Source organism: Ursus maritimus, unplaced genomic scaffold (genome assembly GCF_017311325.1).
Source record: "Ursus maritimus isolate PB19 unplaced genomic scaffold, ASM1731132v1 scaffold_9, whole genome shotgun sequence".
Lineage (NCBI taxonomy): Eukaryota > Metazoa > Chordata > Mammalia > Carnivora > Ursidae > Ursus > Ursus maritimus.
This window is the reverse complement of record NW_024427107.1, coordinates 78757045-78779050: the sequence shown is the minus strand read 5'-3', so window position 1 is coordinate 78779050 and position 22006 is coordinate 78757045. Positions and strand designations below refer to the sequence as shown.

General features: G+C 61.5%; 1 protein-coding gene across 2 annotated transcripts in view; it reads left to right on the top strand.

The window, feature by feature from the left end:
• Positions 1–22006, top strand: part of TSNARE1 (t-SNARE domain containing 1) — a 154252-nt gene that overhangs the window by 122386 nt on the left and 9860 nt on the right. For both annotated transcript variants that reach the window (XM_040625638.1, XM_040625640.1), the window contains one exon: positions 18167–18273. In XM_040625638.1, the coding sequence (XP_040481572.1) occupies positions 18167–18262 (96 nt within the window). In that variant the 3' untranslated portion in view covers positions 18263–18273. The remainder of the gene's footprint in view (positions 1–18166; positions 18274–22006) is intronic.

Sequence of the window (22006 nt, the reverse complement as noted above, 5' to 3'; positions counted from 1 at the left end):
TGTTTGTTTTTTCCCTTCCTAATGGTTCCTGGAATGTACACACACACATATGGGCGAGTGTGTGCTCTATGTAGACGCTAGTGCTTTGCGGGTCTGCACCAGACACCACCTCCCGGCTGTGGCTTTTCCTTTCCGGTCCCCGTGGGGCCTCTCGATGATTCCCGGGCCTCATGCGCACTCCTGGGCTCCCCGCATCCCAAGTCTGAAAGACACTCTCCGTCGTTGGCCATTCATATGCCTCCTCGCGGTACGCAGCTGCCCCGCACCGCGGGCAAGACGCCCTCCCGTGTCCACCTGCCCCACCACCGGTGTCCGCGTTGGCTCCGTGCGCCTTGCTTTCTTGGCCCTGCCGTCCGGGCGGCCCACGCACTTCCCTGCCTCCCGGTGTCGGGCCTGCAGCTCTGTTCGGTGACGCTGTCTGCCGGCCCCGCCCGCACTGTTTCTTCTCGGCCCTCGCTCTCCCACGAGTCTTCGGACCCGCTCGTCAGGTTCCGTCAGTAATGCCATTGGCAGTTGTGCCGGGCTCGACTCAACTCAGGATCACTGGGGAAGAGCTGATCTCCACGACGCGGGCCTTCCCGTCTGCGAGCACCGCGGCGCACTCCGCGTGTCTCCACCCTCTTTAATGCTGGAATGTACACTTAAACAATGATTTCCTCCATGTGTAGCTTTCATATCTTTTCAGAAGTTTGTTCCTAAACATGTGTTTTTGTCTGTTTCTGTGACTGGCTCACGGGCCAGCCTGCCGGCGGCGTACACAGGCGTGTATGATCCCGTGAACGGGGCGTGTGGCCGCCGGCCGCTAGGGTCTCAGTGTTTGTGGGACTACGCTCAGCCTCCGGCTTTCCTTCCATTGTGTGTCTGTCCTGTGCGTCCTTACGAGGGGTTGTGACAGGGACACGCCCGGCACCGGCCCGTCAGGAAGGACTGCACGTTCACTGTCCATCCTCTTGTCAGACGCAGGACGTCTGCGAAGGGCTTGAGAAGGGTTTGGGGTGGTCGCTGGTGTTAAGTCCTGGACGGACGTTCCGTGTCGTTGAATGTGCTCTTGCTCCGCTCAGATGGGTCTTCAGCGCCCTCCTTCGCTCCGTGAGCGTGCTGACGAGGCGCCTGGACTTCTGGACCGAACCATCCTGCGTCTCTGGGGCAACGTCGACGTGTCCGGAGCGAACAGCTGTAGCCATACTCCGCGGTCTTGGAAGGAGGGAACGTGCTCGTGTTTTAGGATTTGGGCCCCTACACGGACCTCCGCATGTCCCTGCTGTCCCCGCGCTTGTCCAATTTTGTGTCAACTTTACATCAGCCTCACGTGGTGAGTCCGGGGCCGTCCTTCGGTCTGTTAGACTCTCTAGGGTCGCAGCCCCGGACGCGGGTTTTCTCTTGTTCCGGGTCGGTTTGGGTAAGGGAGATGTTTCTGGGGCCTTGTCTGAGTCCTGGGTTTGGATGTGGTGGCGCAGCGGTGCCCGTGATGCTCTCTCGTTGCCTGCGCAGTCCCGCTCTGTCCGTCCTCGGCACCTGCTCGCGCCAGCCTTGCTTGTCCACGGACGTCTCGCCCTCGTCCGTCTCCCTGGAGTTTGTCTTTGCCCCCCGTGTCTGCTGCCGCCATGTCCTACTTCCTGCTGCTTCCGGCTTGTGGGCCCTGTTTTCTCTTTATCGTCCCTCGGCTCCCCTTCCTCGGGTGCTTCCTGCACCCCTCCTTCTCGCTTCCACGGCCCCGACGCTCCAGCCCCTCTCCTTCTATCACCCGGTCAGCAGGCTGTGGGCCCCGCGCCCCGCACGTGGGACGCCCCGTATTTTCACCGTTGCTCAGCTTGACGCTTGCGATCTGCGTGCTGTTGGCTTTGACCCTGAGTTACTAAGAAGCCAGTTGTGAAATGTCTGGATGCAAGGGCATTTTAAATGCACTCTTTTTACATGACCTTCCAAGGGCTGCATTTTGTTCAGAGAATTTCTTTTTTTTTTTTAAAGATTTTATTTATTTATTTGACAGAGAGAGAGACAGCCAGCGAGAGAGGGAACACAAGCAGGGGGAGTGGGAGAGGAAGAAGCAGGCTCATAGCAGAAGAGCCTGATGTGGGGCTCGATCCCATAACCCCGGGATCACGCCCTGAGCCAAAGGCAGGTGTTTTTAACCGCTGTGCCACCCGGGCGCCCCTGTTCAGAGAATTTCTTTTATGTGATACTGGTTCTTGGAAAGTTGTGAAGACTCCCCTTACGGCTTAGAGAATCCCACCTGCGCGATGCCCCACATGTGTGTGAGAGAGGGTGTACCCTCGACGTGGGTGCACGGAGCCCGTTCACTTGCTGACTCAGATCCTCCGTGTCCGTGCCCTCCGTGGTCCACCTGGCCTGTACGCGGTGTTGGGTTTGGGCAGGCCTCCCCGTGGCTCTGGGAATGTCGGTTTTCTGTTTTCTACGGCTGGAAAGTTTAGGCTGCGTACGAGGTGGGACCGCTGTCTCATCTGGGTGACGTGGAGCCCTCGGCCTGAGAAGCGACCTTTCCGTTCCACGTGGCATCTGTGGCTGCGTGTCCATGGCAGCTTTCTCGGGATTCGTGGCGTCGCATGGTTTTCTATTCTCTCGTTGTCAGTACTTCTGTGCCTCAAGTCCTCCGGTCCGTCCGTCGTGGCTGGATTTTAAGAACTCTCCTGAGTTCCTGTCTTCCCACCGGTGGGTTCGATCCGTTGTTGGTGTATCAGCAGTTTCTCCCAGCTTCTCTTTGATTTGTAGTTATCTTCGTTTTTGAAAGCTGCTTTTTCCGTACTGGAGTTTCTAGCTTTTTATTTTGAAAAACAATTCTGACATATAAACGTGGCAGGAAAGGACACGGAGTCGCTGCACACGTCCGGCCACACTGCCCGGGCGGCGCTGCTCCTCTACCGCCCGAGGGTCCGCCGCTTGACGCCTGTCACGCCTTAACCATCGGCGCGTGGTGCTCCGTCGGCGGCCGCGGCAAACCCACACTCACGGAGTGCGGCCAGCGGAGCACAGACCCCGTTCAGGCGGCGCTGAGCCCCCAGCTCCATCTCTCAAAGTCCAGGATCTAATCTCTGATCTAATCTAATCTAATCACACTTCGTTCTCATGTCTCTATAATCAGTTGCATTTTAAAAAATTAGTTCATTTTTTTCTTCTTTTATTTAAAAAATTTTTTATATATACTTTATTACAATTTTTTATTTTTTTTTCCTGGAACTTTTGCCAGATGTCCTCACTGGGACTGAGTCTGAAGTTAGGCCGCCGCCCCTTCCTGAGCAAGGCTTGGGCCTTGGTGGCTTTGAGCCCGGGCGCCTCCCTCTGCTCGCTTCCCTGGGCTCCACTGCCCTCCTGCCCGGGCCCTGGTGCTTGAGGGGCCCCTCAGGGTTTCACAGCTTGGGGTCATGTGGGCGCCGGCTCCTTTATCTCAGGTCTTCTTCGGGGATTTTCTCCTCCTTCCTGCCAGTCTCCTGCTGATCCCTCTGACGCTTGGTGTCTGCGAGGCCACAGAGATTCGCTCAGGAAACACTTCCAGCTGGAGCGTGAATTTAATCCAGGGCCTTCCGGGGCCCATTGCTGTAGGGTCTGCTGTCTGTCTGTCTTGATTGTTTAGGGATCTGTCTTTCTTCCTCTGGCTAATTTAACATCTTGTCTTGTTATTTAGGGTTCTGTAATTTTCCCAAAATTACCCATAATGTTTCTGTGTATGGATTTTTTTTTTAAGTAGACTCCCCACTGACCGTGGAGCCCATTGTGGGGCTCGATCTCATGACCCCAAGATCGTGACCTGAGCTGAGATCGAGAGTCAGACGCTCAACTGACTGAGCCCTCCAGGCGCCCCAGGTGTGGATTTCTTTAACTTCTGTGTTTTGTGACTTTCAGACCGGTGGACTCCTGTTCTTGTGGGTTCCTCTGGGGGCGGCTGTCATTCCTCACACGCCATACGCTGCCTCTGCCCGTCCTCCTGGGGGCCCCTCGGCGGGCACTGACGGCACCCGTGCCAGACCTCCCTGGCCACCCCGTGACCTTGACCTTGGCTCTATGGCTTCCAGCCCGTCTGTGTGGTGGGATTCCCGTGAACCTACTTGGGTCGGTCCTCCCTTTACAGCGGGTGAAATCTGCTTCACTCATCAGCTAGGTCTTCAGAAATTGTGGTTTTCATTTCTAAACGTTTCTTTCTTTTTTGGATACGTCTGTTCCTTCTTAATGGCTTCTTGCTGCCTTTCGACAGCCATCTTCACTCTCCTGACATTTGGTCCATCGTTCTATGTTCTCTGCTCGTCTGACCTGTTCTCGCCGTGTTGCCTTCCTGCTTGTTTGATGATGTTGGATGACGAGTCCGTGGCTCGGCTTCGCCTGGAATTGGGAAACCCCCCTCCAGAGAGCGTCGAATTCTGCTCTCCCAGCCACCGGGGCCGTGGCCGCGGGAGAGCTGGCCTTGGGGTCTGGCTTCCCGGCCCCTGCAGGAGGTGAGCTCACTGTCCGGGCGCTGCGGCCTCGAGGTCCCCCCTGCGCTGTGGGCTGACTGCTGGCTCCAGCCCAGCCCGCTCCCTGGAGTCTCCGGCCTGTTCTCCGGGCTTGCCCTCTGAAGCAGGGGTGTCCCCAGGGACCATGCCCACCTGGAATGGGACTAGCCACACCCCAGAGAGCACTCCTCGAGGGGTCCTGGGGAGGCAGGGCTCCCAGGTCGGCCACTGAGCCTGAGCCGGCCGGGTCCCCCCGCACTGGAGCCAGGAATGGGGGGGCAGCTATGGAAGCCTGCAGGCGCACCTCCCAGGAGGGGGACACAGGGGTGACATCGTGTTTAGGACTGTTAGGTGTGTCATGCAGTCCCAGTAGACTCTGGCCGTTCAAATGGGGTCTAGGTCTTTTCACCTGAAACCAAAGGACACGATGTCGAACGGTGTCATTCTAATGAGAAGCAGGCTTGGGGTGGGCGTGGGGCTTCCCGCCAGCTGCTGCCTAGCGCTGACATCACCGCGACCCCTTCCCAGGCCACTGCTCCTCTCCTCTGCGGCCTCCTGTCTGGGGTGAGGATGGTGGCTGCAGCCTCCGCGACAGCCAGACCCTCGTCCTTTCTGCACAGGGGCTGCGTCCCAGGCTCCGAGCTCAGCACACAGTACAGGCGACCTCTCTCAGCCCCCTGCAGCCCAGGAAGGTGGGTGCTCGGCCCATTCTAGAAGAGGACACTGAGGCACAGACATGTGAATGGCTTGTGAGAGCTAGTATGTGGTAAGGTCGGGAAGTGAGTCAGGGGTGTCTTCACCAGCAGACCTCTCCTTGCACAGGAGAGGGTAATCCCAGGGGGTCACCCTGGAGGAGGCGCTAGGGGCAGCAGTCTCACTGCCCAGGCGTCTCTCCTTCCACTTACGTTTTTGGGTTCTCCCACGGGCAGGGGTCCCGAGGGCCAGGGCCAGGCTGCCGGGCCTCTGAGAACTTAGCACGTGGCACGGGGCTGCACTGGGACCAGTTCCTCACCCACGCCAGCACGCTCCTGCCTCGGGGCCTTTGCTCTGGCTGTTCCCTCTGCCCAGATACACTCCTCCACAGCCCCACTCGACTCAGGTATCCCCCCAGTGAGTCCCACCCTGAGGCCTTTTAGTTCCCGACCTGCCCACCGCCTTGCCTCTGCCCCCACGGCACGTGGTCTTCCTTCCATGGCTGTTTCGTCTGCCCGCCTACTGTCTGATGGAATGACGTTCTGTGTTGACTGTCCACGTCCGACCCTGCCCCCCGTCGGCTCCCGGGGCGGGCGGCCTTGCCTGTGGCGTTCACCCAGGTGCTCCCAGTGCCCGCAGGAGCCCCTGTCCTTAGCGGCTCGGGGCTGGTGAAATGGGCATGGATTTAGCTCCTGAGTGCACACAGTAGGTGCTGTTTACTCTCGGCGTCCTTAGGGCGGCCACGCGGGCTTGGGGCAAAGTAGGGATCCTGCACCTAGCAGCAGGGGACAGTGCTGCCCTTGAAGTGGCATGGACAGGCCAGCGGCCCCCAGGACAGGGGCAGGACCCTCCACACAGGCTGGCACCCTTCCCCTCCGATGGCAGGTCAGGCTCAGGAGGGTGCAGGGTGGGGCCCTGCCGGGTTCACAGAGGGAGCAGGACCACCTTTGGGGCCGGGCAGACACAAACGCTAACGAGGAAGAGGAAAAGCTGAGGAGGGGGCTGGCTCTGCCCCCGGGCTGAGGCTGCTCCTACGAGGGCTTGGTAGCCCTGGACCACCCTGTTCTGCAGGAAAGGGGTCAGCTCTGCTAGGGGCTGTGGCAGAGGTGTGGCCGCTGAGGGCTGCAGCTGGGCTGCCGAGGAGGCCCAGCCTGACCTTGACCTCGGAGCTCTGGCCCATCCGCAATCTCCCCTTCCACCTGCCCTTGTCCCCTGGGAGCCTTCCCCTGACCTGCACCTCTCCTCCCGGCCCCGCGGCCGCCCTAGTGGCTGGCGGAGGGTCTGTGTCTTCACGCACTAACTTGCATGGGCTCGCAGGAGGTGGGAGGAGTGTGGGGGCGATCCTGGGCTCGAGGTGGCCGCTGGTGCTGCAGGCAGGGGAGGGCTGTGTCCGCCTGAGGGCTCTGCTGGAGAGCGGGGTTCTGGGGAGCGCTGGCGGCGTGGTGGGCTGAGCAGCAGATGGGACCCTCTCTCTGTCCTCTGTAGCCCAGCCAGACGGCGCCTCAGTAGAGAGCTCAGCTAGCAGAGGGGAAAGGAGGTGGGAGGCAGAGGGAGCAGAGCTGCTGGCTGGTGGTGATGGGCCCAGGGTCTGGGGGAGCCGAGCACTTCCTGCGCAGCCTGGGAGAGGCAGGGGTAATGGGGGCAGGAGTTCTGGGGCCCTCCTTCTCCCAGAGAAGAGGCTGGCGGGGGCAGGGGCACTAACGCAGGGAGCGAGTGCCCCTAGAGCCTCTCGTTAGATGAAGCGCTGGGCTCCCTCCGATGGGTCGGGGCTCCCCGCCGCCCTGACTGAGAACACGCAGACCCAGGCCTGTGGTGCAGGGTGGAGGCAAGGACAAGGACACAGCCGATTGTCTCACACAGACCTGTCTGCCCCCCACCTCTGACACTTGCCCGAGTAAGACGCAGTGGGCGCTGCCAGCTACCCGTGGCCATGTCGTCGTGTGCACGCTGTCTGACAGAGGTGTCCGTTGTCACTCGGGGTCGGATGGGGGCTCCCCAGGACGCCAGAGCACCAGTATCAGGGCGCGACCCCCTGGAGTTTAGGGAACGGTTTCTTAGCAAGAAGGAGAGTGTTCGTGTTCACCGCGTGAAGTCTCCAGGGACCCCAGGCATCGCCTCCAAGTCCACAGGGCCCATCCGTTACCGTGTTTTGTAGATAAGGAGACGGAGGCTCAGGGGTCCGGTACCGGCTCACGTGGCGGGGCGGAGTCGGGAGACTTGCACCCCTTCACACCAGGCCCTTTAGATGGAGTAGCTCCTGTAACGCTGTGGATTCCTTACGGGGTGATGGTTACCCGCGAGCCGCGCTGTCCTGCCCTCGCAGAGCTGACGCTGTCATCAGGAGAGCCACACCCGAACAGGAGCATGGGAGACACCCAGCTCTGCGTGCGGGTAACTTAGGAGAGAGGGTCGAGGTGGGCGAGGGCATGGCCAGTGGGCATGAAGAGGAACACGCCCCCTGAGGATGGTCAGCAAGACCCTTGCTGACAAGTGAGTGAAGACCTGTGGGAGGTGAGGGTGGGCTAGGCTGGTATCTGGGGACGAGCACCCCCGGGGGTGTGAACAGTACATGCAAAGGTCCTGAGGCCCTGAGGCCTCACTCCTGCTCTGCACTGCTCAGACCATGCCTGTGGTGCCCCCTCATTCCAGGGACACCCAGGTGCCCTGTGCCTCAGGGCCTTTGCACCTGCTGCCCTCCTGCCTGGACTGTTCTCAAATCTGCTTGCTCCCTCCCTCTCTGCCTTCAGGTCTGGAGGGAAAAGTCAGCTTCGTAGTGATGCCTTTGCTGACCGACCCTGATCTCTGCTTCTTTATCTCCTAGTCTCTATCACCACACTGTACCCTGCAGATTTTCCCTGAGAGCCTGCTTCTCACCTGGCTCCTCCTACTAGGGTCCAGCCTCCGGGGGGGTCTTCCTGCCCTGTGACTGTCCAGCACCAGGACAGTCCCTGGCGCACATAGGCAATGAATGTGTATTTATTACTAATTCTGGGAAATGAGGGAGGAGCTTGGGGCAATCAGAGGTGTCAGTGTGGCTCTGTCCAGAGTGGGGGGAGTCTGGGGCTCTGGGGAGGAGGGGCGGTCCATCTGGGGACACAGGGGACACCGTGTGGAGGCCGGGGACTGGGGAGCTGGATGTCTGTGGGGCCTTCACTTGTCCCCACGGCTGTCCTGGAGCCTCCAGCAGGAGGGGGCCTGGGGACTGAGTCACAGAGATGGGGCAGGGGGTAATTGGTGGATTTCCATGCCTGGCACAATCAGAGGGTGCCTGGCACAGGCCAGGCTGCCTGGGGAGACTCAGTGCAGACACGAAGGAATGGGGTCAGGGCGGAGCCTGGGGGCTGGTCCCTCCATGGCCTCCTGGGGGCGTGAGTCCCAGCCCCGACACCCTCTCCCCATTCTCCCAGGGCAGCCGGGAAGAACAGGAGTGGGGTCTTAAAAGCCTTCCCTGCTCAGACTTTTGTCTTCATTATAGAAGCTCCTTGTAGCCAAAACACAAAAACAAAAATCCAACAAATGTAAGCTCTTTATAATCCCAGCCCTGGAGAAACACGGTGCTGATAACTTAACAATGGTGATGCGTCATCTCCAGGGAACGGCTCCTGCGTGCGTGTGCCTGCGGCATGGCCGTGGCCCGAGTGGCTTCCTCGGGCCTGTCTTGCACTCACCTTCCCAGTTGCGTGTCTCCCCGGGCGCTTCTCCCAGCAGCACACTCAGCCGACCCCCTTCTGATGCTGCAGGAGGCTCGCTGTGACCGGACTTGCACATACCCAGTGCCCGGTCAGTGGCCTTCGGAAGCCTGGAGTGGCCTTGGGGACGGGCTGTGCGTGCCCACCCCCCAAGTAGCCCCCAAGTGGCATGGCTGGGTTGGGGGTGTCTGGAGCCTTCCACCTAATGTTCCAACCTCCCTGAGCCCGGAGGAGGTCCCACCAGTGGACCCTCCCCCGATGAGCCTGGAGGTGCCAGGTCCCGACCGAGCCTGTGGGCAGTCAGGGTCGCCTCCGGCGTGAAAACGCAGGCTGGGTTTCATTCACCAGCAAGACCTGCTGCTGCAGGGACCGGCCCTGGTAGGGCACCTGCTCTGGGGCTGGCATGTGGCACATGCCCTGCCCACCGGCAGCCCCTGGGCACCCCTCAGACGGGTGCTGGCCTCACCCCTTCACGTGTGCGTGGAGGGTGGTCCTCTAGCCTGCTTTCTGCAGCTGGTGAGTGAGGACTCCCTGGCCCGCCTCTGCCCCACCAGTCACGCCTGGCATGACTGAGCCCTACCCACCAGAAGTCAGGGGCTGAGTGGGGAGCTGAGACAAGCCCACCTATCCTGATCCCACAGGGCAGCGGCAGGAGCGGGGAGCCATCCCCCGAGGCACAGGACTTGCCTTCAGGTTGGGACCTGACCCAGATGGAGAAGGGGGCTCGGATGGTTCAGACAGCAGGAGTAGCATATGCAAAGGCCCTGGGGCCAGGGCTGGGGGCCATATTTAGGGACGAGGAGGCAGTCTGGTGAGGCCTTGCATGAGGCTGGGAGGGGTAAATATGCAGGTGGAGCTTTTCGTGGGGGTGGGTGGAGTTGGGGTGGGGGGGCCAGGAGAGCAAGAATGAGGCCTGGCCCAGGCTGGCCCCCACACAGCTGAGCCCCTCAGCAATTACTAGGCATTACAGGCGCCATTCCAGATCCTTCCCCCACGCCTTCCTTGTGAGAGTGGGGTCATTGTTGCCAGTTTGCAGATGAGGAAACTGAGGCTTGGAGCACACAAGTGTTAGAGCCGGGGCTGGAGCCCAGGTCGCCCCAAATCCAGCCCCTCCGTGTCCCAGGCCCCTGGGTGAGCGAGCTCCTTTCCCGACCTCAGAACCTCCAGCTCCCACTTCTTCCTCAGACACTGCCCTCCACCTGCCTCCTCACACCCCTATGTCTGGACTTGTCTGTCCCCCGGGCACAGTCCCCAGTGAGGAGCAGGTGCTCGCGGTCTCAGTAGAGCTGCTGTCAAACCCACCAGCTCCCGGCGGCCCCCGCGCCCTGTCTTTGTGTGGTTGCCCTGGGGCGCTGCCCCCCGCCTCAGAGAGCTGTCCTGTGGTGGGTGCCCCCGTGCCCTGTCCTCAGGACACAGAATCCGCAAATCAAGTCATGATTCTGTAATTTTCCCCCAGCAGAATGTGCCCATTTCAATAATTACAGCATTTGTGATCCACTTAGAAAACATGGTATTTTTAACGTGAACACTTAAGAAACAATCCGTTCCACACCCATCTATCCAAATGGCTCCGATTTTGAATAATTCTTTTGAAATGGAGTCTAAATATATACAAATAGATGTTTCTGAAATGTCATGTATTCTGAATACATTTGCATGAGAAGCTGCTTCTGAGGGGTGGGGTGGGGGCTGGGCAGCCTCGGGGTGGGGGGACAGAATGAGGGTGCCGGTGGGTCAGAGGGAAGGGGCTGAGGGGGCAGAGGGCCCGAGCGCCCAGCTGAGAGAGGGCCCGAGCGCCTGGCTGAGAGAGGGCACAGAGCTGCGTGGCTCGGGGGCATGGAGGCTGGCCCAGGAGTCCCGCATGCAGGTGCCGGCCCAGCCCCCTGGCTGGGAACCCCTGGGCATCCTCGCCGGGACCACCAGGACCAGCACCCAAGGCCCTAGCTGCCAGCAGAGGTCCCTGAAGATGGGGGCGGGGGGATGCCCTTGAGTCTAAAGCCAGCACCTGGTGCCCAAATGCCTGTCACCCCCTCACCCCTGTCAACCCCTCCCTCCCTCCCTTTGCTTCTTTCTCCTTGATGAGCCCCTGGCTGCTGGAGACAGGGTTCCAGGACCCCCCACCACGGAGCCCTTCTGGACTGCTGTGACCCAGGACAGCAGAGCCCAGGGGCTGAGGGCCTGCCTCAGGTCAAGCACACAGAGGCCTCCAGCTGCCCTGGCCCCCTGAGGGGGCTCTACCTTCAGTGAGCACCGACTGTATGCAGGTGCCGCTGGCCTGGGACTGTCAGCCTGCTACAGCAGGGGCCTGGCCTGGAGCTTGAGGTCGAGGGGACAGGTGTGCAGAGAAACGCGCTGTCTGGGTCCAGGCGGGCATCCGCCTTCAGAGAAGCTGTGCGGGACAGTGATGCCCCCAACTGTTGCATGAGGATACTGAGGCTCAGAAAGGGGGGAGTGACTGCCCGAGACAGCTTCTAGTGGCAGGCATGGAGGGAAGAGCCAGCACCCTGGGGCTCCACCCAGTCCTTGTCCCCTAGAGGGAGACAAGGTGCAGGCCCTGCACCCTGGCCCAGGAGGGAGGCTGGAGGCCCTGACCTTGGGCTCGAGGCCCGATGCCACACTTAGTGGCAGCTCCGTGGGCAAGTCCCTCAGTGGGTGTCTGGGCGAGCGAGAGCATGTGCAGCGGGCACTGCTGGGCTGTGCTCGTCACTGGCTCGCCGCCTGCCCCTGCCTGCCGGAGTCATGACCTTTCTGGACCCTAGGCCCTGCCCCTGGTGCTGGTCGGGCAGCTGGGAGGCGGGCAAAGCACCAGGCGAATGCTGGCCTTCCCGCCTGTGCCACCCTGGGCCCGCATGCCCACACGCCCAGCTGGCTGGTGCTGGGCCGAGGGCACAGTCGGGCAGGGCTCTGGGACACAGCTCCGGTCCTGCGAGCAGACTCCGCCCGTGCCCGCGCCCCCGCCCCCGGCCAGTGCCCCCCTCCCCCCAGTGTGTGCAGCAGGCAGGTGCAGGGGCAGGGCCTGGAGGGCTGGGGGACCTCCCACCCCTGGCTGCGCTGGGCTGCCCCAGCCTTCCCCCTCCAGACTGTGCATCTTCTTCGCTCACTGAGAATTGTGTTGGTTGTCGTGAGTTTCCTTCTGTTCCTGCACCGAGGCTGGTTCTTTGGATTTCCTTCCGTTTGCTTTGTCTTCTGTCCTTCGTGAGGAAGGTGCTGCCGGCTGTGTGGGGTCCCTGCACTGTGCTGTATCGAGGGCTGGGGCACTGAAATGCTGCTTGGAAGGGCGTGTGCGCTTGTTGGGCGCATCCCCAAGTGTGAGCCTCTGTGACCTACGCGGGGGCGCGGAGAGGCCAGGGGTGCGTGGTGTCTCCCTGGGGCCGGCCTGTCCGTCTCTGAAGAAAGCTCTCCCAGGTTTTGGGCCTGCTGTGGGGCGTCCTGCCACTGGCTAGCCCGCCCCTGCTCCGACCCCAGCTTCGGCTCCCTCCGTGGGGCCTGGAGTCCCAGAGAATTGCAGGGGTGGGGTGGGAGCTTTAAGCCCCCTCCCTCCTGCCCTCCCCCTGCCTCCGAGGCTGGAAGGCGCTAGGGCCTTACTTCTCACCTGACCTCCACTTCTGCAGGCCCTGGGGCCCCCCCTGCACTCTGCTCAGTCAGGCCCACCTGCCCCACCTCCAGGCTTGCCGCCTCACATGCTGTGTTCTGGGGGTATACCCCTACCCTCGGAGCAGGCAGAAGGTGGCACCTGCATGCGTGCCCACTGGACCGATGACCCAGCATCCGTCCTTCTTCAGTGTGGGCACAGAACATGTAGAGGCCTGAGCGTGGTGGCGGGACCCACGGTGGGTACAGCTGGTTCCCTCTCCTCGGTCCTCTCCACGAAGCCTTGCCTAGCTGGGGCAGCCATTGGCCACGCCCCTCTTCAAGTGGCCCCCTCCTCCAGTGGCCTAGTGGGAGGGAGGGGCTGGGCTGGCAGCAATTGCAGATTTTGTGCAGAAGAAAGCATGGGTGGGGGAAGGCTTCCTGGAGGCGGTGACAGTGCTGAGCTGGGTTTTGGAGAGCGAGTGGAGTTCTCTAAGTGAAGGGCTCTTTAGGCAGGAGGAGGAGCACGTGCTGAGCAAACCCCCTTCCCAGAAGGCAACTGTAACTTAGACTTGGCTCCTCACCGGCTGGAGAGCAGAGCAGGCCTGGGAGGGGCCGCAGCCTCTTTGGAGGCGGGGAGGTGAGCCTCTGGGACTGGGATGGGAAGGTGGAGCTCGGCCCCAGCCAGGGAGCTAATTCAACAATGACCTCCCCACCTGGGTGCTGCTGGCCGCACAGCTGACTGTAATTGGGCCCCAGTCAAGAGCGTAATTTGGGTTAATTGGCCCCCCGCCGTCAGCCCCATCAGCTCCTTCAGTGCGTGGCTGTCATTTAAGAGTGATTAATCACGACGGCTCTTTGGAGGGGCTGACGTACCCAGAGCACCCCAAGCGTGGGGGAGCCAGGCTGACACCAGCGGAGACCCTACCTGGGTGGGAGATGGGGCTGGTGTCCCTGCCCTTTCCTTCCTGCCTGGTTCCTGGGCTGCTCTGTCCTAATGCCACACTGGGGCTGGGAGGGCCGCTGTGATCGCCCAGCCCCGGTGTTTGCATGTGTGAAACGTGCTGTCCTGAGGGTCGCGGTCAACGCGTAGTGCCCGGCACCATCCCCGGCAGGACCGAGGCGGGCAGCCATCACAACGGGGGGACTCTGTGTCTTGGGAACCCGGTCACTAGAGGCCTCATGACAGCTGCATGGGAACGGGACCTGGGTAGAGGCCTGGGGGACTCCAGCCTCCCTCCCAGAGAGTGACCTGTGGCCCTTTGCTGCGGGGCCTCACCACCTCTGGTCCTGGAGGCCTTGGAGAAGCCATTGCCCCCATCGTGGGGTGTGATAGCCACGATTGAGCAGCCCCCCTCACTATTCTGCAGGCAGCAGCTTTTGGGGCCATGTCATGCTGTACCCAGACCCTGGGAGAGCAGGGGCAGGGCCCGCGGGCATCCAGGGCAGTGAGGGCTTTGGGGCAAGCCGGGTAGAGGTGGAGGGGACAGCTCTGCTCTGGCGAAGGGTGCCCAGGGCTGGCCTGGACAAGGTCGAGAACTGGCTCAACCTCTGAGCTGTCCATCAGGAGGCTGCTCTCCAGGGTCAGTGAGGAGATAGACCTGGGCTGGGACCGGTTAATCATTACAGACACAGCGGCCGCAAGGCCACTGTTTACTGTTCACCGTCTGGAGGCCAGAAGTCCAAGGTCAGGGCGCCGGCCCGGTGGCTCTTTCTGAGGGCTGTGAGGGAGCGTCTGTTCCTCTCCTTGGCTAGTGGACAGTTGCCCCATGTCCACACGGCGTTCTCCCTGCGTACCTGTGTCCACATGTGCCATCTCCCACGGACACCGGTCATGGTGGATTAGCGCCCACCCGTATGGCTCACCAACACCATCACCTCCGTAAAGGCCCCTTCCTGGGGTGCTGGGGGCTCGGACCTGAGTGTATGAATTTGGGGGACACAATTCAGCCCATGCGACCACATTTCCTAGGTCAGTGCTGTGGCCTCCCTGTCGGCACTTTCCCTCTGACCACTGGGATGGGGCAGTGCTCATGAGTGAGCTTGATGTGGACGAGGGCACCTCCCCAGCACGGGGCATGGGGGACTCATGGGGGACTGTTCTGAGGCCCCATTCATCCACCCACCTGGCAGCCCCTGCTTGGGTCCTGGGGTCCCATTCCATTGCTCTTAGCACCTTGTGAGGCCTTTGCAGGCCGCTCTCCCTTCTCAGAGGCAGTGATGTTCAATGGGGAAACCCATCTCACCTCCTTAAGGAGGTCTGTCCATGCTTCAGCAGAAGGTCACTGGGGAGCCGACAGGTCAGCCCCTCAGGTAACCCTCGTCCTGCCATCTGCCCCTCGTCCTGCTGCTGGACGCTAAACTGAGCTGAGGTCTGCTGTTCCCGGACAGCTGGCCCCCGGCCGTCAGCAGGAGCTGGTGTCTCTGCACGTGGCTCCCTCCCCGCTAGGGAGGCTGGGGCTGCTGGGGGCTGGAGCAGAGGTGGCTGGGGGTGGGGCTCTGCCTTGTGCCAGGAGGGGAGCCACGGGCTGGATCTGCAGAGCTCCCCATCAAAGGGCTGCCTCCGCCTCCACCATATGTCCTAGCCTGCGCATCTGGCGGTCCCTGGGCCCTGCCTGTCAGGGCCCACCCGCCTCTTCCTTTTGAAGTCAGTGGAGAGGCCCAGTGTGGTTTGCTGCTGGGATAGAGAGGGGCTGGCTTGGTGGAGGCTGAGTGTAGGTTTGGAGGGTCGCAGGGGTTACTTGTCTCCCCCATTCCTCTCCAGGTGGTCTCTCCTCTTTCTCTTGGGGTCATGCTCCACTCCAGCCTGGTCCCTGTGGCTGCTCCTGTGACTCCCAGCTTCCCTGCCTCTCCTCCCTGCTTCAATGAGGTGGACGGATGGAGGGTAGATGTGGAGGGACAGGCCCGAGTGCAGATCACATCCAAGGGGCACTTGGCTGCTGTCCAGGAAGGCTGATCTGAGCCCAGGCAGGGGAAGCATGGACGCAACTCCGGCAGATGGTGAATGCGAGGCCAGCACAGGGTCCCATTGCCTGGGCTCTGTATGGGCCGCACAGATGGGATAGCCAGGCCCCGGAGCCTCGGGGAGGCCAGCGACATGCCCCAGGTCATGCGGTCGGGCTGTGATGTGAGACCTGCCTGACCTCAGCTGCTGTGCTCTGTAGAGCACATCACATCCCTTGCAGGTGGCCTGTGATGAAGCATGTAACTGGTTCCACGCGTTAGCTTCCTTTAGGGGACCGGGGGTGTGCAGAGGGTCAGATCTACCTCAGCACATATCTGTGATGTCAGCCCTTCTGCAGGGGGCACGGGGGGTGGTTAAGACCTGGTGCGTCGCTGGGCTCCGGGTTCAAATCCTGACCCCACAGCTCACAAGCTGGTGGCTTTGGGCAGGTTACTTTACCTCTCTGAGCCATCTGCAGACCGGGGTGTTGACAGGACCCACCCTACAGCTCTGGGTGAGGGTATCATGAGCGAAGGCTCAGGAAAGGGCAGCTGTCCTGCTGATGAGGACAGCGCTTGTGTGTCTGCACCAAGGATAGACACTTGGGTCCGTGGCCCAGGCACCTGGACCCAGGTGCTGTCCTGGGTGCTGAACTGCTCCTTGGCTCACATGCCCTTTCCCTGCTAGGAGGGTTGTGGGTTTCTGCTGCCCTCCCACCCCCAGCTGTGAGGAACTGGAGGTCTATTTCTCGTTCACTCTGGGCCTCCCGGCCCCTCCCACACACAGCTGGCCTGTGACCCATGACAACAGCTGGGGGCAGGGAGACTTGAGTCTCAGAGCTGTACAAACCATCTTGGAAGTCCTGGGCAGGCCACTTAACTCTGGCCCAGTGTCCTGAACTAGAAAGCGGGGTAGTGATACCTGCCCTCAAGGCTGGGAAGCAGGGCTGATCAGATGGTGGCTGACCTTCAGGCTGGTGTGTGGGTCCCTTCCAAAGTGGAATGACACTGAGGCAGTTTGAGGGTGCTGAACACCATCCAACGCCCAGCAGATCTCCCACGCCACCCCACAGTGGGACTGGGCCCTCACTCGAAAACTCATTGTGGACACTCCCCCACACCAAAACCCAGGTTCAGTCCCACCTACTCCAAGAAGCTCCCTGACTCCCTGCTGTCCCCATCAATCCGTTCCCTCCCTCATGGCTGAGTTTCTGTGCCTCACTCCCCCCACCCCCTGCACTGATTTTGAGAAAGTAGATAGACAGAGGATGGGTGTATGGGTGTGTGTGTGTGGATGGAGAGTTGGGTAGGTGGGTGGACAGATGGATGGATGCATGGACGCATGGAAGAATGGATGTGTGGGTGGGTAGATGGGTGGATGGAAGGTGGGTGAGTAGATGGGTGGATGGAAGGTGGGTGGACAGATGGATGGATGCATGGACGCATGGAAGAATGGATGTGTGGGTGGGTAGATGGGTGGATGGGTGGATGGATGGGTAGATGGATAGATAGGTGGGATAATGGGTGGATAAATGAATGGACAGCCCCAACATCCACCTGATGGCCCAGATGGGCAACCTGGGGGACTTATCTTGACTCCCCTATTTCACTTCCCTTGCATATTCAGTCACAACCAGGTTCTGAGGATTCCTTTCCCGGTCTTGCCTCTGTCCCCTCTGATCCTCCCCTTTCTGCTCCAGACTCCTGCCCTTCCATGGATCAGCCTTCTTCCTGACCAGTCTCCGTGTTTCTTCTCCCCTTTCGTACCCATCCCCCATTTGCTTCCCAAGTGTCCTCTTCATTACAGTCTCTCCCTGATTGAAATTCCTCACTGTCTTCTGTGCTGTCTGTGGGGTGAGCCCAAACCTCTGTACAATCCGCATCCCATCCCGTCTGCCTCCCCTGCTTCCCTACCCCCACCACTCTCTGCCACTTGGTGACTTCCCAGATTATTTTAAGCTCCCATTTGGTCCTAGGTTCTCCATTGATCCCCTGCCTCCCACGTCCTGGCCTGTCTGGGGAGTCCCCGCCCAACCCCACCAGGACCCAGATGAAGCATTCTTTCTTCCAGAAACCTCCCAACCCCACCCACCCATGAATCTGCAGCATAGATCTGTGTGTCTTCCTCTCCATGAGGTCTTTGATGGTGGGGTCCAGAACTTGTTAAATTACTAATAACCACAACCAGAGGCACCTGGGTGTCTCAGTTGGTTGAGCGTTCGACTCTTGATTTTGGCTCAGGTCATGATCTCAGGGTCGTGGGATTGAGCCCCCACATTGGACTCTGTGCTCGGTGAGGAGTGTGCTCCTCACCCTCTCCCTCCCCCCACTCATGCCCTCTTTGTCTCTCTTGCTCGCTCTGTCTCTCTAAAATAAATAGATAATACTAAAACAATTACAATAACAACAATGATATACAGGAACGAGAAGACGATCGGAAAGGACTACGGGTATTTGCCAGACCCCAGGCTGTGTACTCTCCATGCATCATCTTAAGTAAGGCTTTCACATGTGACCCTGAAGTCAGTGGCATCGCCCTGTGCTTACAGAAGAATCTGAGGTGCTCAAGGGGGGCACATGGGCATCACAGCAGGCCTGACTCCCTCTGCAGCTGAGGCGGTCTTGCTGGCTCTCCGCCTCCTTCCCTTGGGCCTGTCGGGGCCAGCCCAGAGCAGTTGTTGAAGGAGCACACCTACCAGCTCAGGACAGAGCCCCTGGCAAGGGACGGGTTCTGCCTGGGCCCACAGCCCCAAGCAGGCAGACACCACGTGCCCCCAGGATGGGAGGCTGGGGTTCCAGTCACCATGACAACCGTTCTGTCTCTCTCAGCTCCAGAGACGCAAGATCAAGTGCTGCTTCCTGTCGGCTGGAGTCACCGTCCTGCTGGTCATCGTCCTCATCACCGCCACCTCTCTCCGAAAGTAACGCCACCGGCGGTGAGTGCCCCAGCTGCTCCCACGCCCTCGTCCCTCCACCCTTCCACTCATCTGTCTGTCCATCCGCTGTCTTCTGTGTCAGGCGTGGGCTCTGCCCTGACGACCCAGCAGGGGACGGGGCAGGTGGGGGGCCGACCTTGCTGGACCCCGCAGCCGAAGGGCAGGCCGACCCGAAGCTCCCCTTCCTGTAGGCATGGACTTCCCACCGGTCCCGACCCACAGTTGCCCCGGGCCAGCTGGTAGCAGCGTGTTGGGTGGTGAGCGGGCAGGTGCCAGGGCCCAAGGCGGGGAGCCAGGACGCTGGTGGGGCATGTTGGATGGGAGAGTGGGTGCCGAGCCATTCCTGGGCCTGGGCAGTTCGGGACGCCTGGGCTGGGCCCTGGGTGGGAGCTGGGGTAGCCTAGGGACTGACCCAGGGCATGCGACGTGCCCACAGGGGCAGAGCGGAGCTGCTGCCACGTGCCGAGCAGGAGTCTGGGTTCTCTACGCTGTGGAACAACATGGCCTAAAACTTAGTGGCTGAAAACAGCAATCAACATTTATTATCTCCCAGTTTCTATGAGTCAGGAATTCGGAAGGGGCTTAGCCCGAAGTTCCGCTCAGTGTCTCTCGTGAGGGTGCAGGCAGATGTGGGCTGGGCCGCACCACCCGAGGGACCGACGGGGGCAGTTTGAATCTGGCTCCCCCCACGTGAAGCCGGCAGGGCGCGGGGTCCCCGAGACCCAGGCAGATGCCACTCCTGGTCACTGTGCAGCATCGCTCACTCGGGGCCAGCTACACTGGCGTGAGGGGCCACCTCACAGGGCATGAGTCCAGGGAGGGAGGACCCTGGGGCCCCCGGAGGCTGGCTTCCACATCCAGAGCGCTGCAGGGGTATACGAGGATGCTTCTGGCTGCAGGGAGGGGGTGGACAGTGTGGGGGCAGTGGTGGGAAGAGGCCTGTGTGTCCTCTGGGCACCCTGGGGTCCAGCACCTGAGCCCAGCACTGGGACCCCGCAGGGGCTCGGGGAGGGGCAGGCAGGCCCTGCTGAGCTCCACAGCCAGCCCTGGTGTCCCCCAGTCCCTGTCACCCACGGTCCCCCCACGGCCTGCGACAGCGTCTGTGGCGGGCAGCAGAGTGGGGGCTGCAGGAAGCTCCATGGGCAGTCGCCTCAGTCCAGGGCCCTCAGGCTCCTGCATCCAGACTTGTCTTAAGAGTGCTTACCTTCTCGTCAAGAGCTGTCCCAGCAAGGCTGAGATGCAAAGTGGGGAGCAGGGAGCCCTGGCTGCCCCGAGAGCCCTGTCCTGGGCGGGCAGCCTCTCACTGTGTCCACTGTCCCTGAGGCTGGGCTGGGCTGTCACCAGGAGAACAAGGAGCCAGCTCCTGGAGCGCGGAGGGGTGGGGATGGGGAGGGAGATGCTCGTGGTCGCCTGCCGTGTGTGCACGCTGCATATCCACGACCTTGACTGGTCCTCCTAACGCCCCGAGGTGGGCAGGTCCCAACCTGGCTGAACCCTGGGGCCAGGAGGGCTCAGAAGGTCTTGGATTTCCCTGGGAACACGCCGTGCACCAGCCGCGCCTGGTATCCCCGTACTTGGCGTCTCCATCGGGCTGTGCCACAACTTCTGCTGTTCCCAGTAAGCGGGATGTATGGAGACCTCAAGCGGCCTGGCTTCGCTGGGGTCCAAGCAGGTTTGCTGCTGAAGTTCTGGACCTGCAGAGAGAACCCCTGGTGCTTGGAGCTTCTCGGGTGCTGGGACTGCGGGCGGGGCCTGCTCTCCAGGTGAGGTCGGCAGCTTGCCCCAAGGAGCGGGCCAGGCGGGGTGGGGCCCTCAAGGAGACAGAGGCCTTTGAGCCCTGGGAAGGGCCAGCCCCAGGCAGCCTCCCTTCCCCGCCCTCGTGGCTGCCCTGATGGGGACCATCATCCTCTGGGGCATTTGGGGAGCCAGTGTTTTCTGCCCCCCCCCCACCTAGCTGGTCCCCCGCTGGGGCTCAGGAGCAGTGAGCCTGTCCCCTGCCCCCTCCTGCTAGGGTCCACAGTTGGTGCCCCTCTGCCAGAGGAGGGACTCTGTGGAGAGGGGCCGGAGGTCGTCCTGGGTGTGGGGGCCTGGGGGCACAGGGAGCATCTGCCCCTGGATCCTCAGAGGAAGCGGGCCCTGCTGACACCTGGATTCAGACTCTGGCCTGCACACCATGGGAGAGTCTTTCCTGTTGTTTGAGTCACCCCCTTTGCGGTGCCGTGTGACCGCAGTCCCAGGCGGCTGGTGTGTTCCATGGGGCGTCTTCGTCATGGCCTGGGGGACGGGCCCGGGGGTTGGGCGCCATCAGCACTGAGGTGCTGTTCTGCAGGGGAGACAGGCCCATTCTCAGGGCTTGCCCTCGGTAGCCCACAGTCTGAGCCCCTCCCATACGGAGGTCAGAAGTGGGGACGGAAGAGGCCTGGCAGGGGGCCCAGGAGCGTCTTGATGTCTTGAAGCCATGACCCGCGTCTGCATGGGGGCATCTGCAGGGGTCACACAGATGGGCCTGGGAAGAAGGTCGGTTTGGGCGCCCAGCAGACAGGTCCCCAGTGATCTGGAGAGAGGGGAGGGACTGTAATGGCTGGACCCTCCCCTTGCTCCTCCCCCGGGCCTGGGGCTCTAATTCCTCCAGCACGCCCTCTCTCCTCCTCCAGATTTCCTCCTCCCTCCCCTTCCAGGTTGGGGAGCAGTCAAGGCCACCCCGCAGCTCTGTGCCCTGGAACCTTCTCCCGTGCCAGAGGAGCCAAGGGCAGTTGTTTGTGGGTCAGGGGTCCTGGGCCACGGGGACACATCATCCCCGGTGTGCCAGCCAGGCCAGAAGAGAGGCCCGGCACCCCAGACACTGTCTGCCCCCCCCCCCGGGGGGGGCAGGTCTTGCGGGGGGTGGGGCGGGCAGGAGGCCGCCTTCGCTCAGGTCCCAGAGAATGGGGCTGGGGTGGCTGCCCTCTTTCCCTCTCCTCCAAGCTGCTCTGAGGACAAAGGCGGCTAAATAGAAACAGCACTTTGAGGAAGGAGAAGGCTTGATTCAAATGCAGGGGATTATTTCCGCAGAGAAAAGCAGCCTCTGAGGGAGGAGCTCTGCGCCCTGACTTGGAAGAAGCCGCGACAGCCCGGTGCACGTGCTAGTTTCCGGGTGTCGGGTGAGACCGTGCCATCCGGCAGCTCTGAGGGGGCAAAGGAGCCCCCCATGTCACACCCGCTGTCTGGGCCACCCCCATGCACCCCGCCTGCTCCCGTGGCTGTGACCACCCCCATGGGCTCAGTTATTCCCCATTTACAGAGGGCTGGCGAGTCTGTCCCCCCCTTCAGGATGGGGTGCTCGCTCCGGCGGAGCAGCTGCTGCGACCAAGGAGGTGCCTCCAAGACCAGGGCTGGGGCTCCGCAAAGTGCGTGGCCAGCCTCACTGCCCACATCCCTGGACTCCGCTTACAGCAAGCACGAAGGCTAGTCTGGGACTGAGTCAGGGCCTAGAACGCACCCAGGATCCGGGCTCGGTGTCTGACCAGGGTCAGGGCTCATGTGTGACCAGGATCAGGGCTCAGTGTGTGACCAGGGTCAGGGCTCCTCCATGTGATCAGGGTCAGGGCTCCTCCATGTGTGCCCAGGATCAGGGCTCAGTGTGTGACCAGGGTCAGGGCCCAGAGTGTGACCAGGGTCAGGGTTCAGTGTGTGCCCAGGATCAGGGCTCAGTGTGTGACCAGGATCAGGGCTCAGAGTGTGACCAGGATCAGGG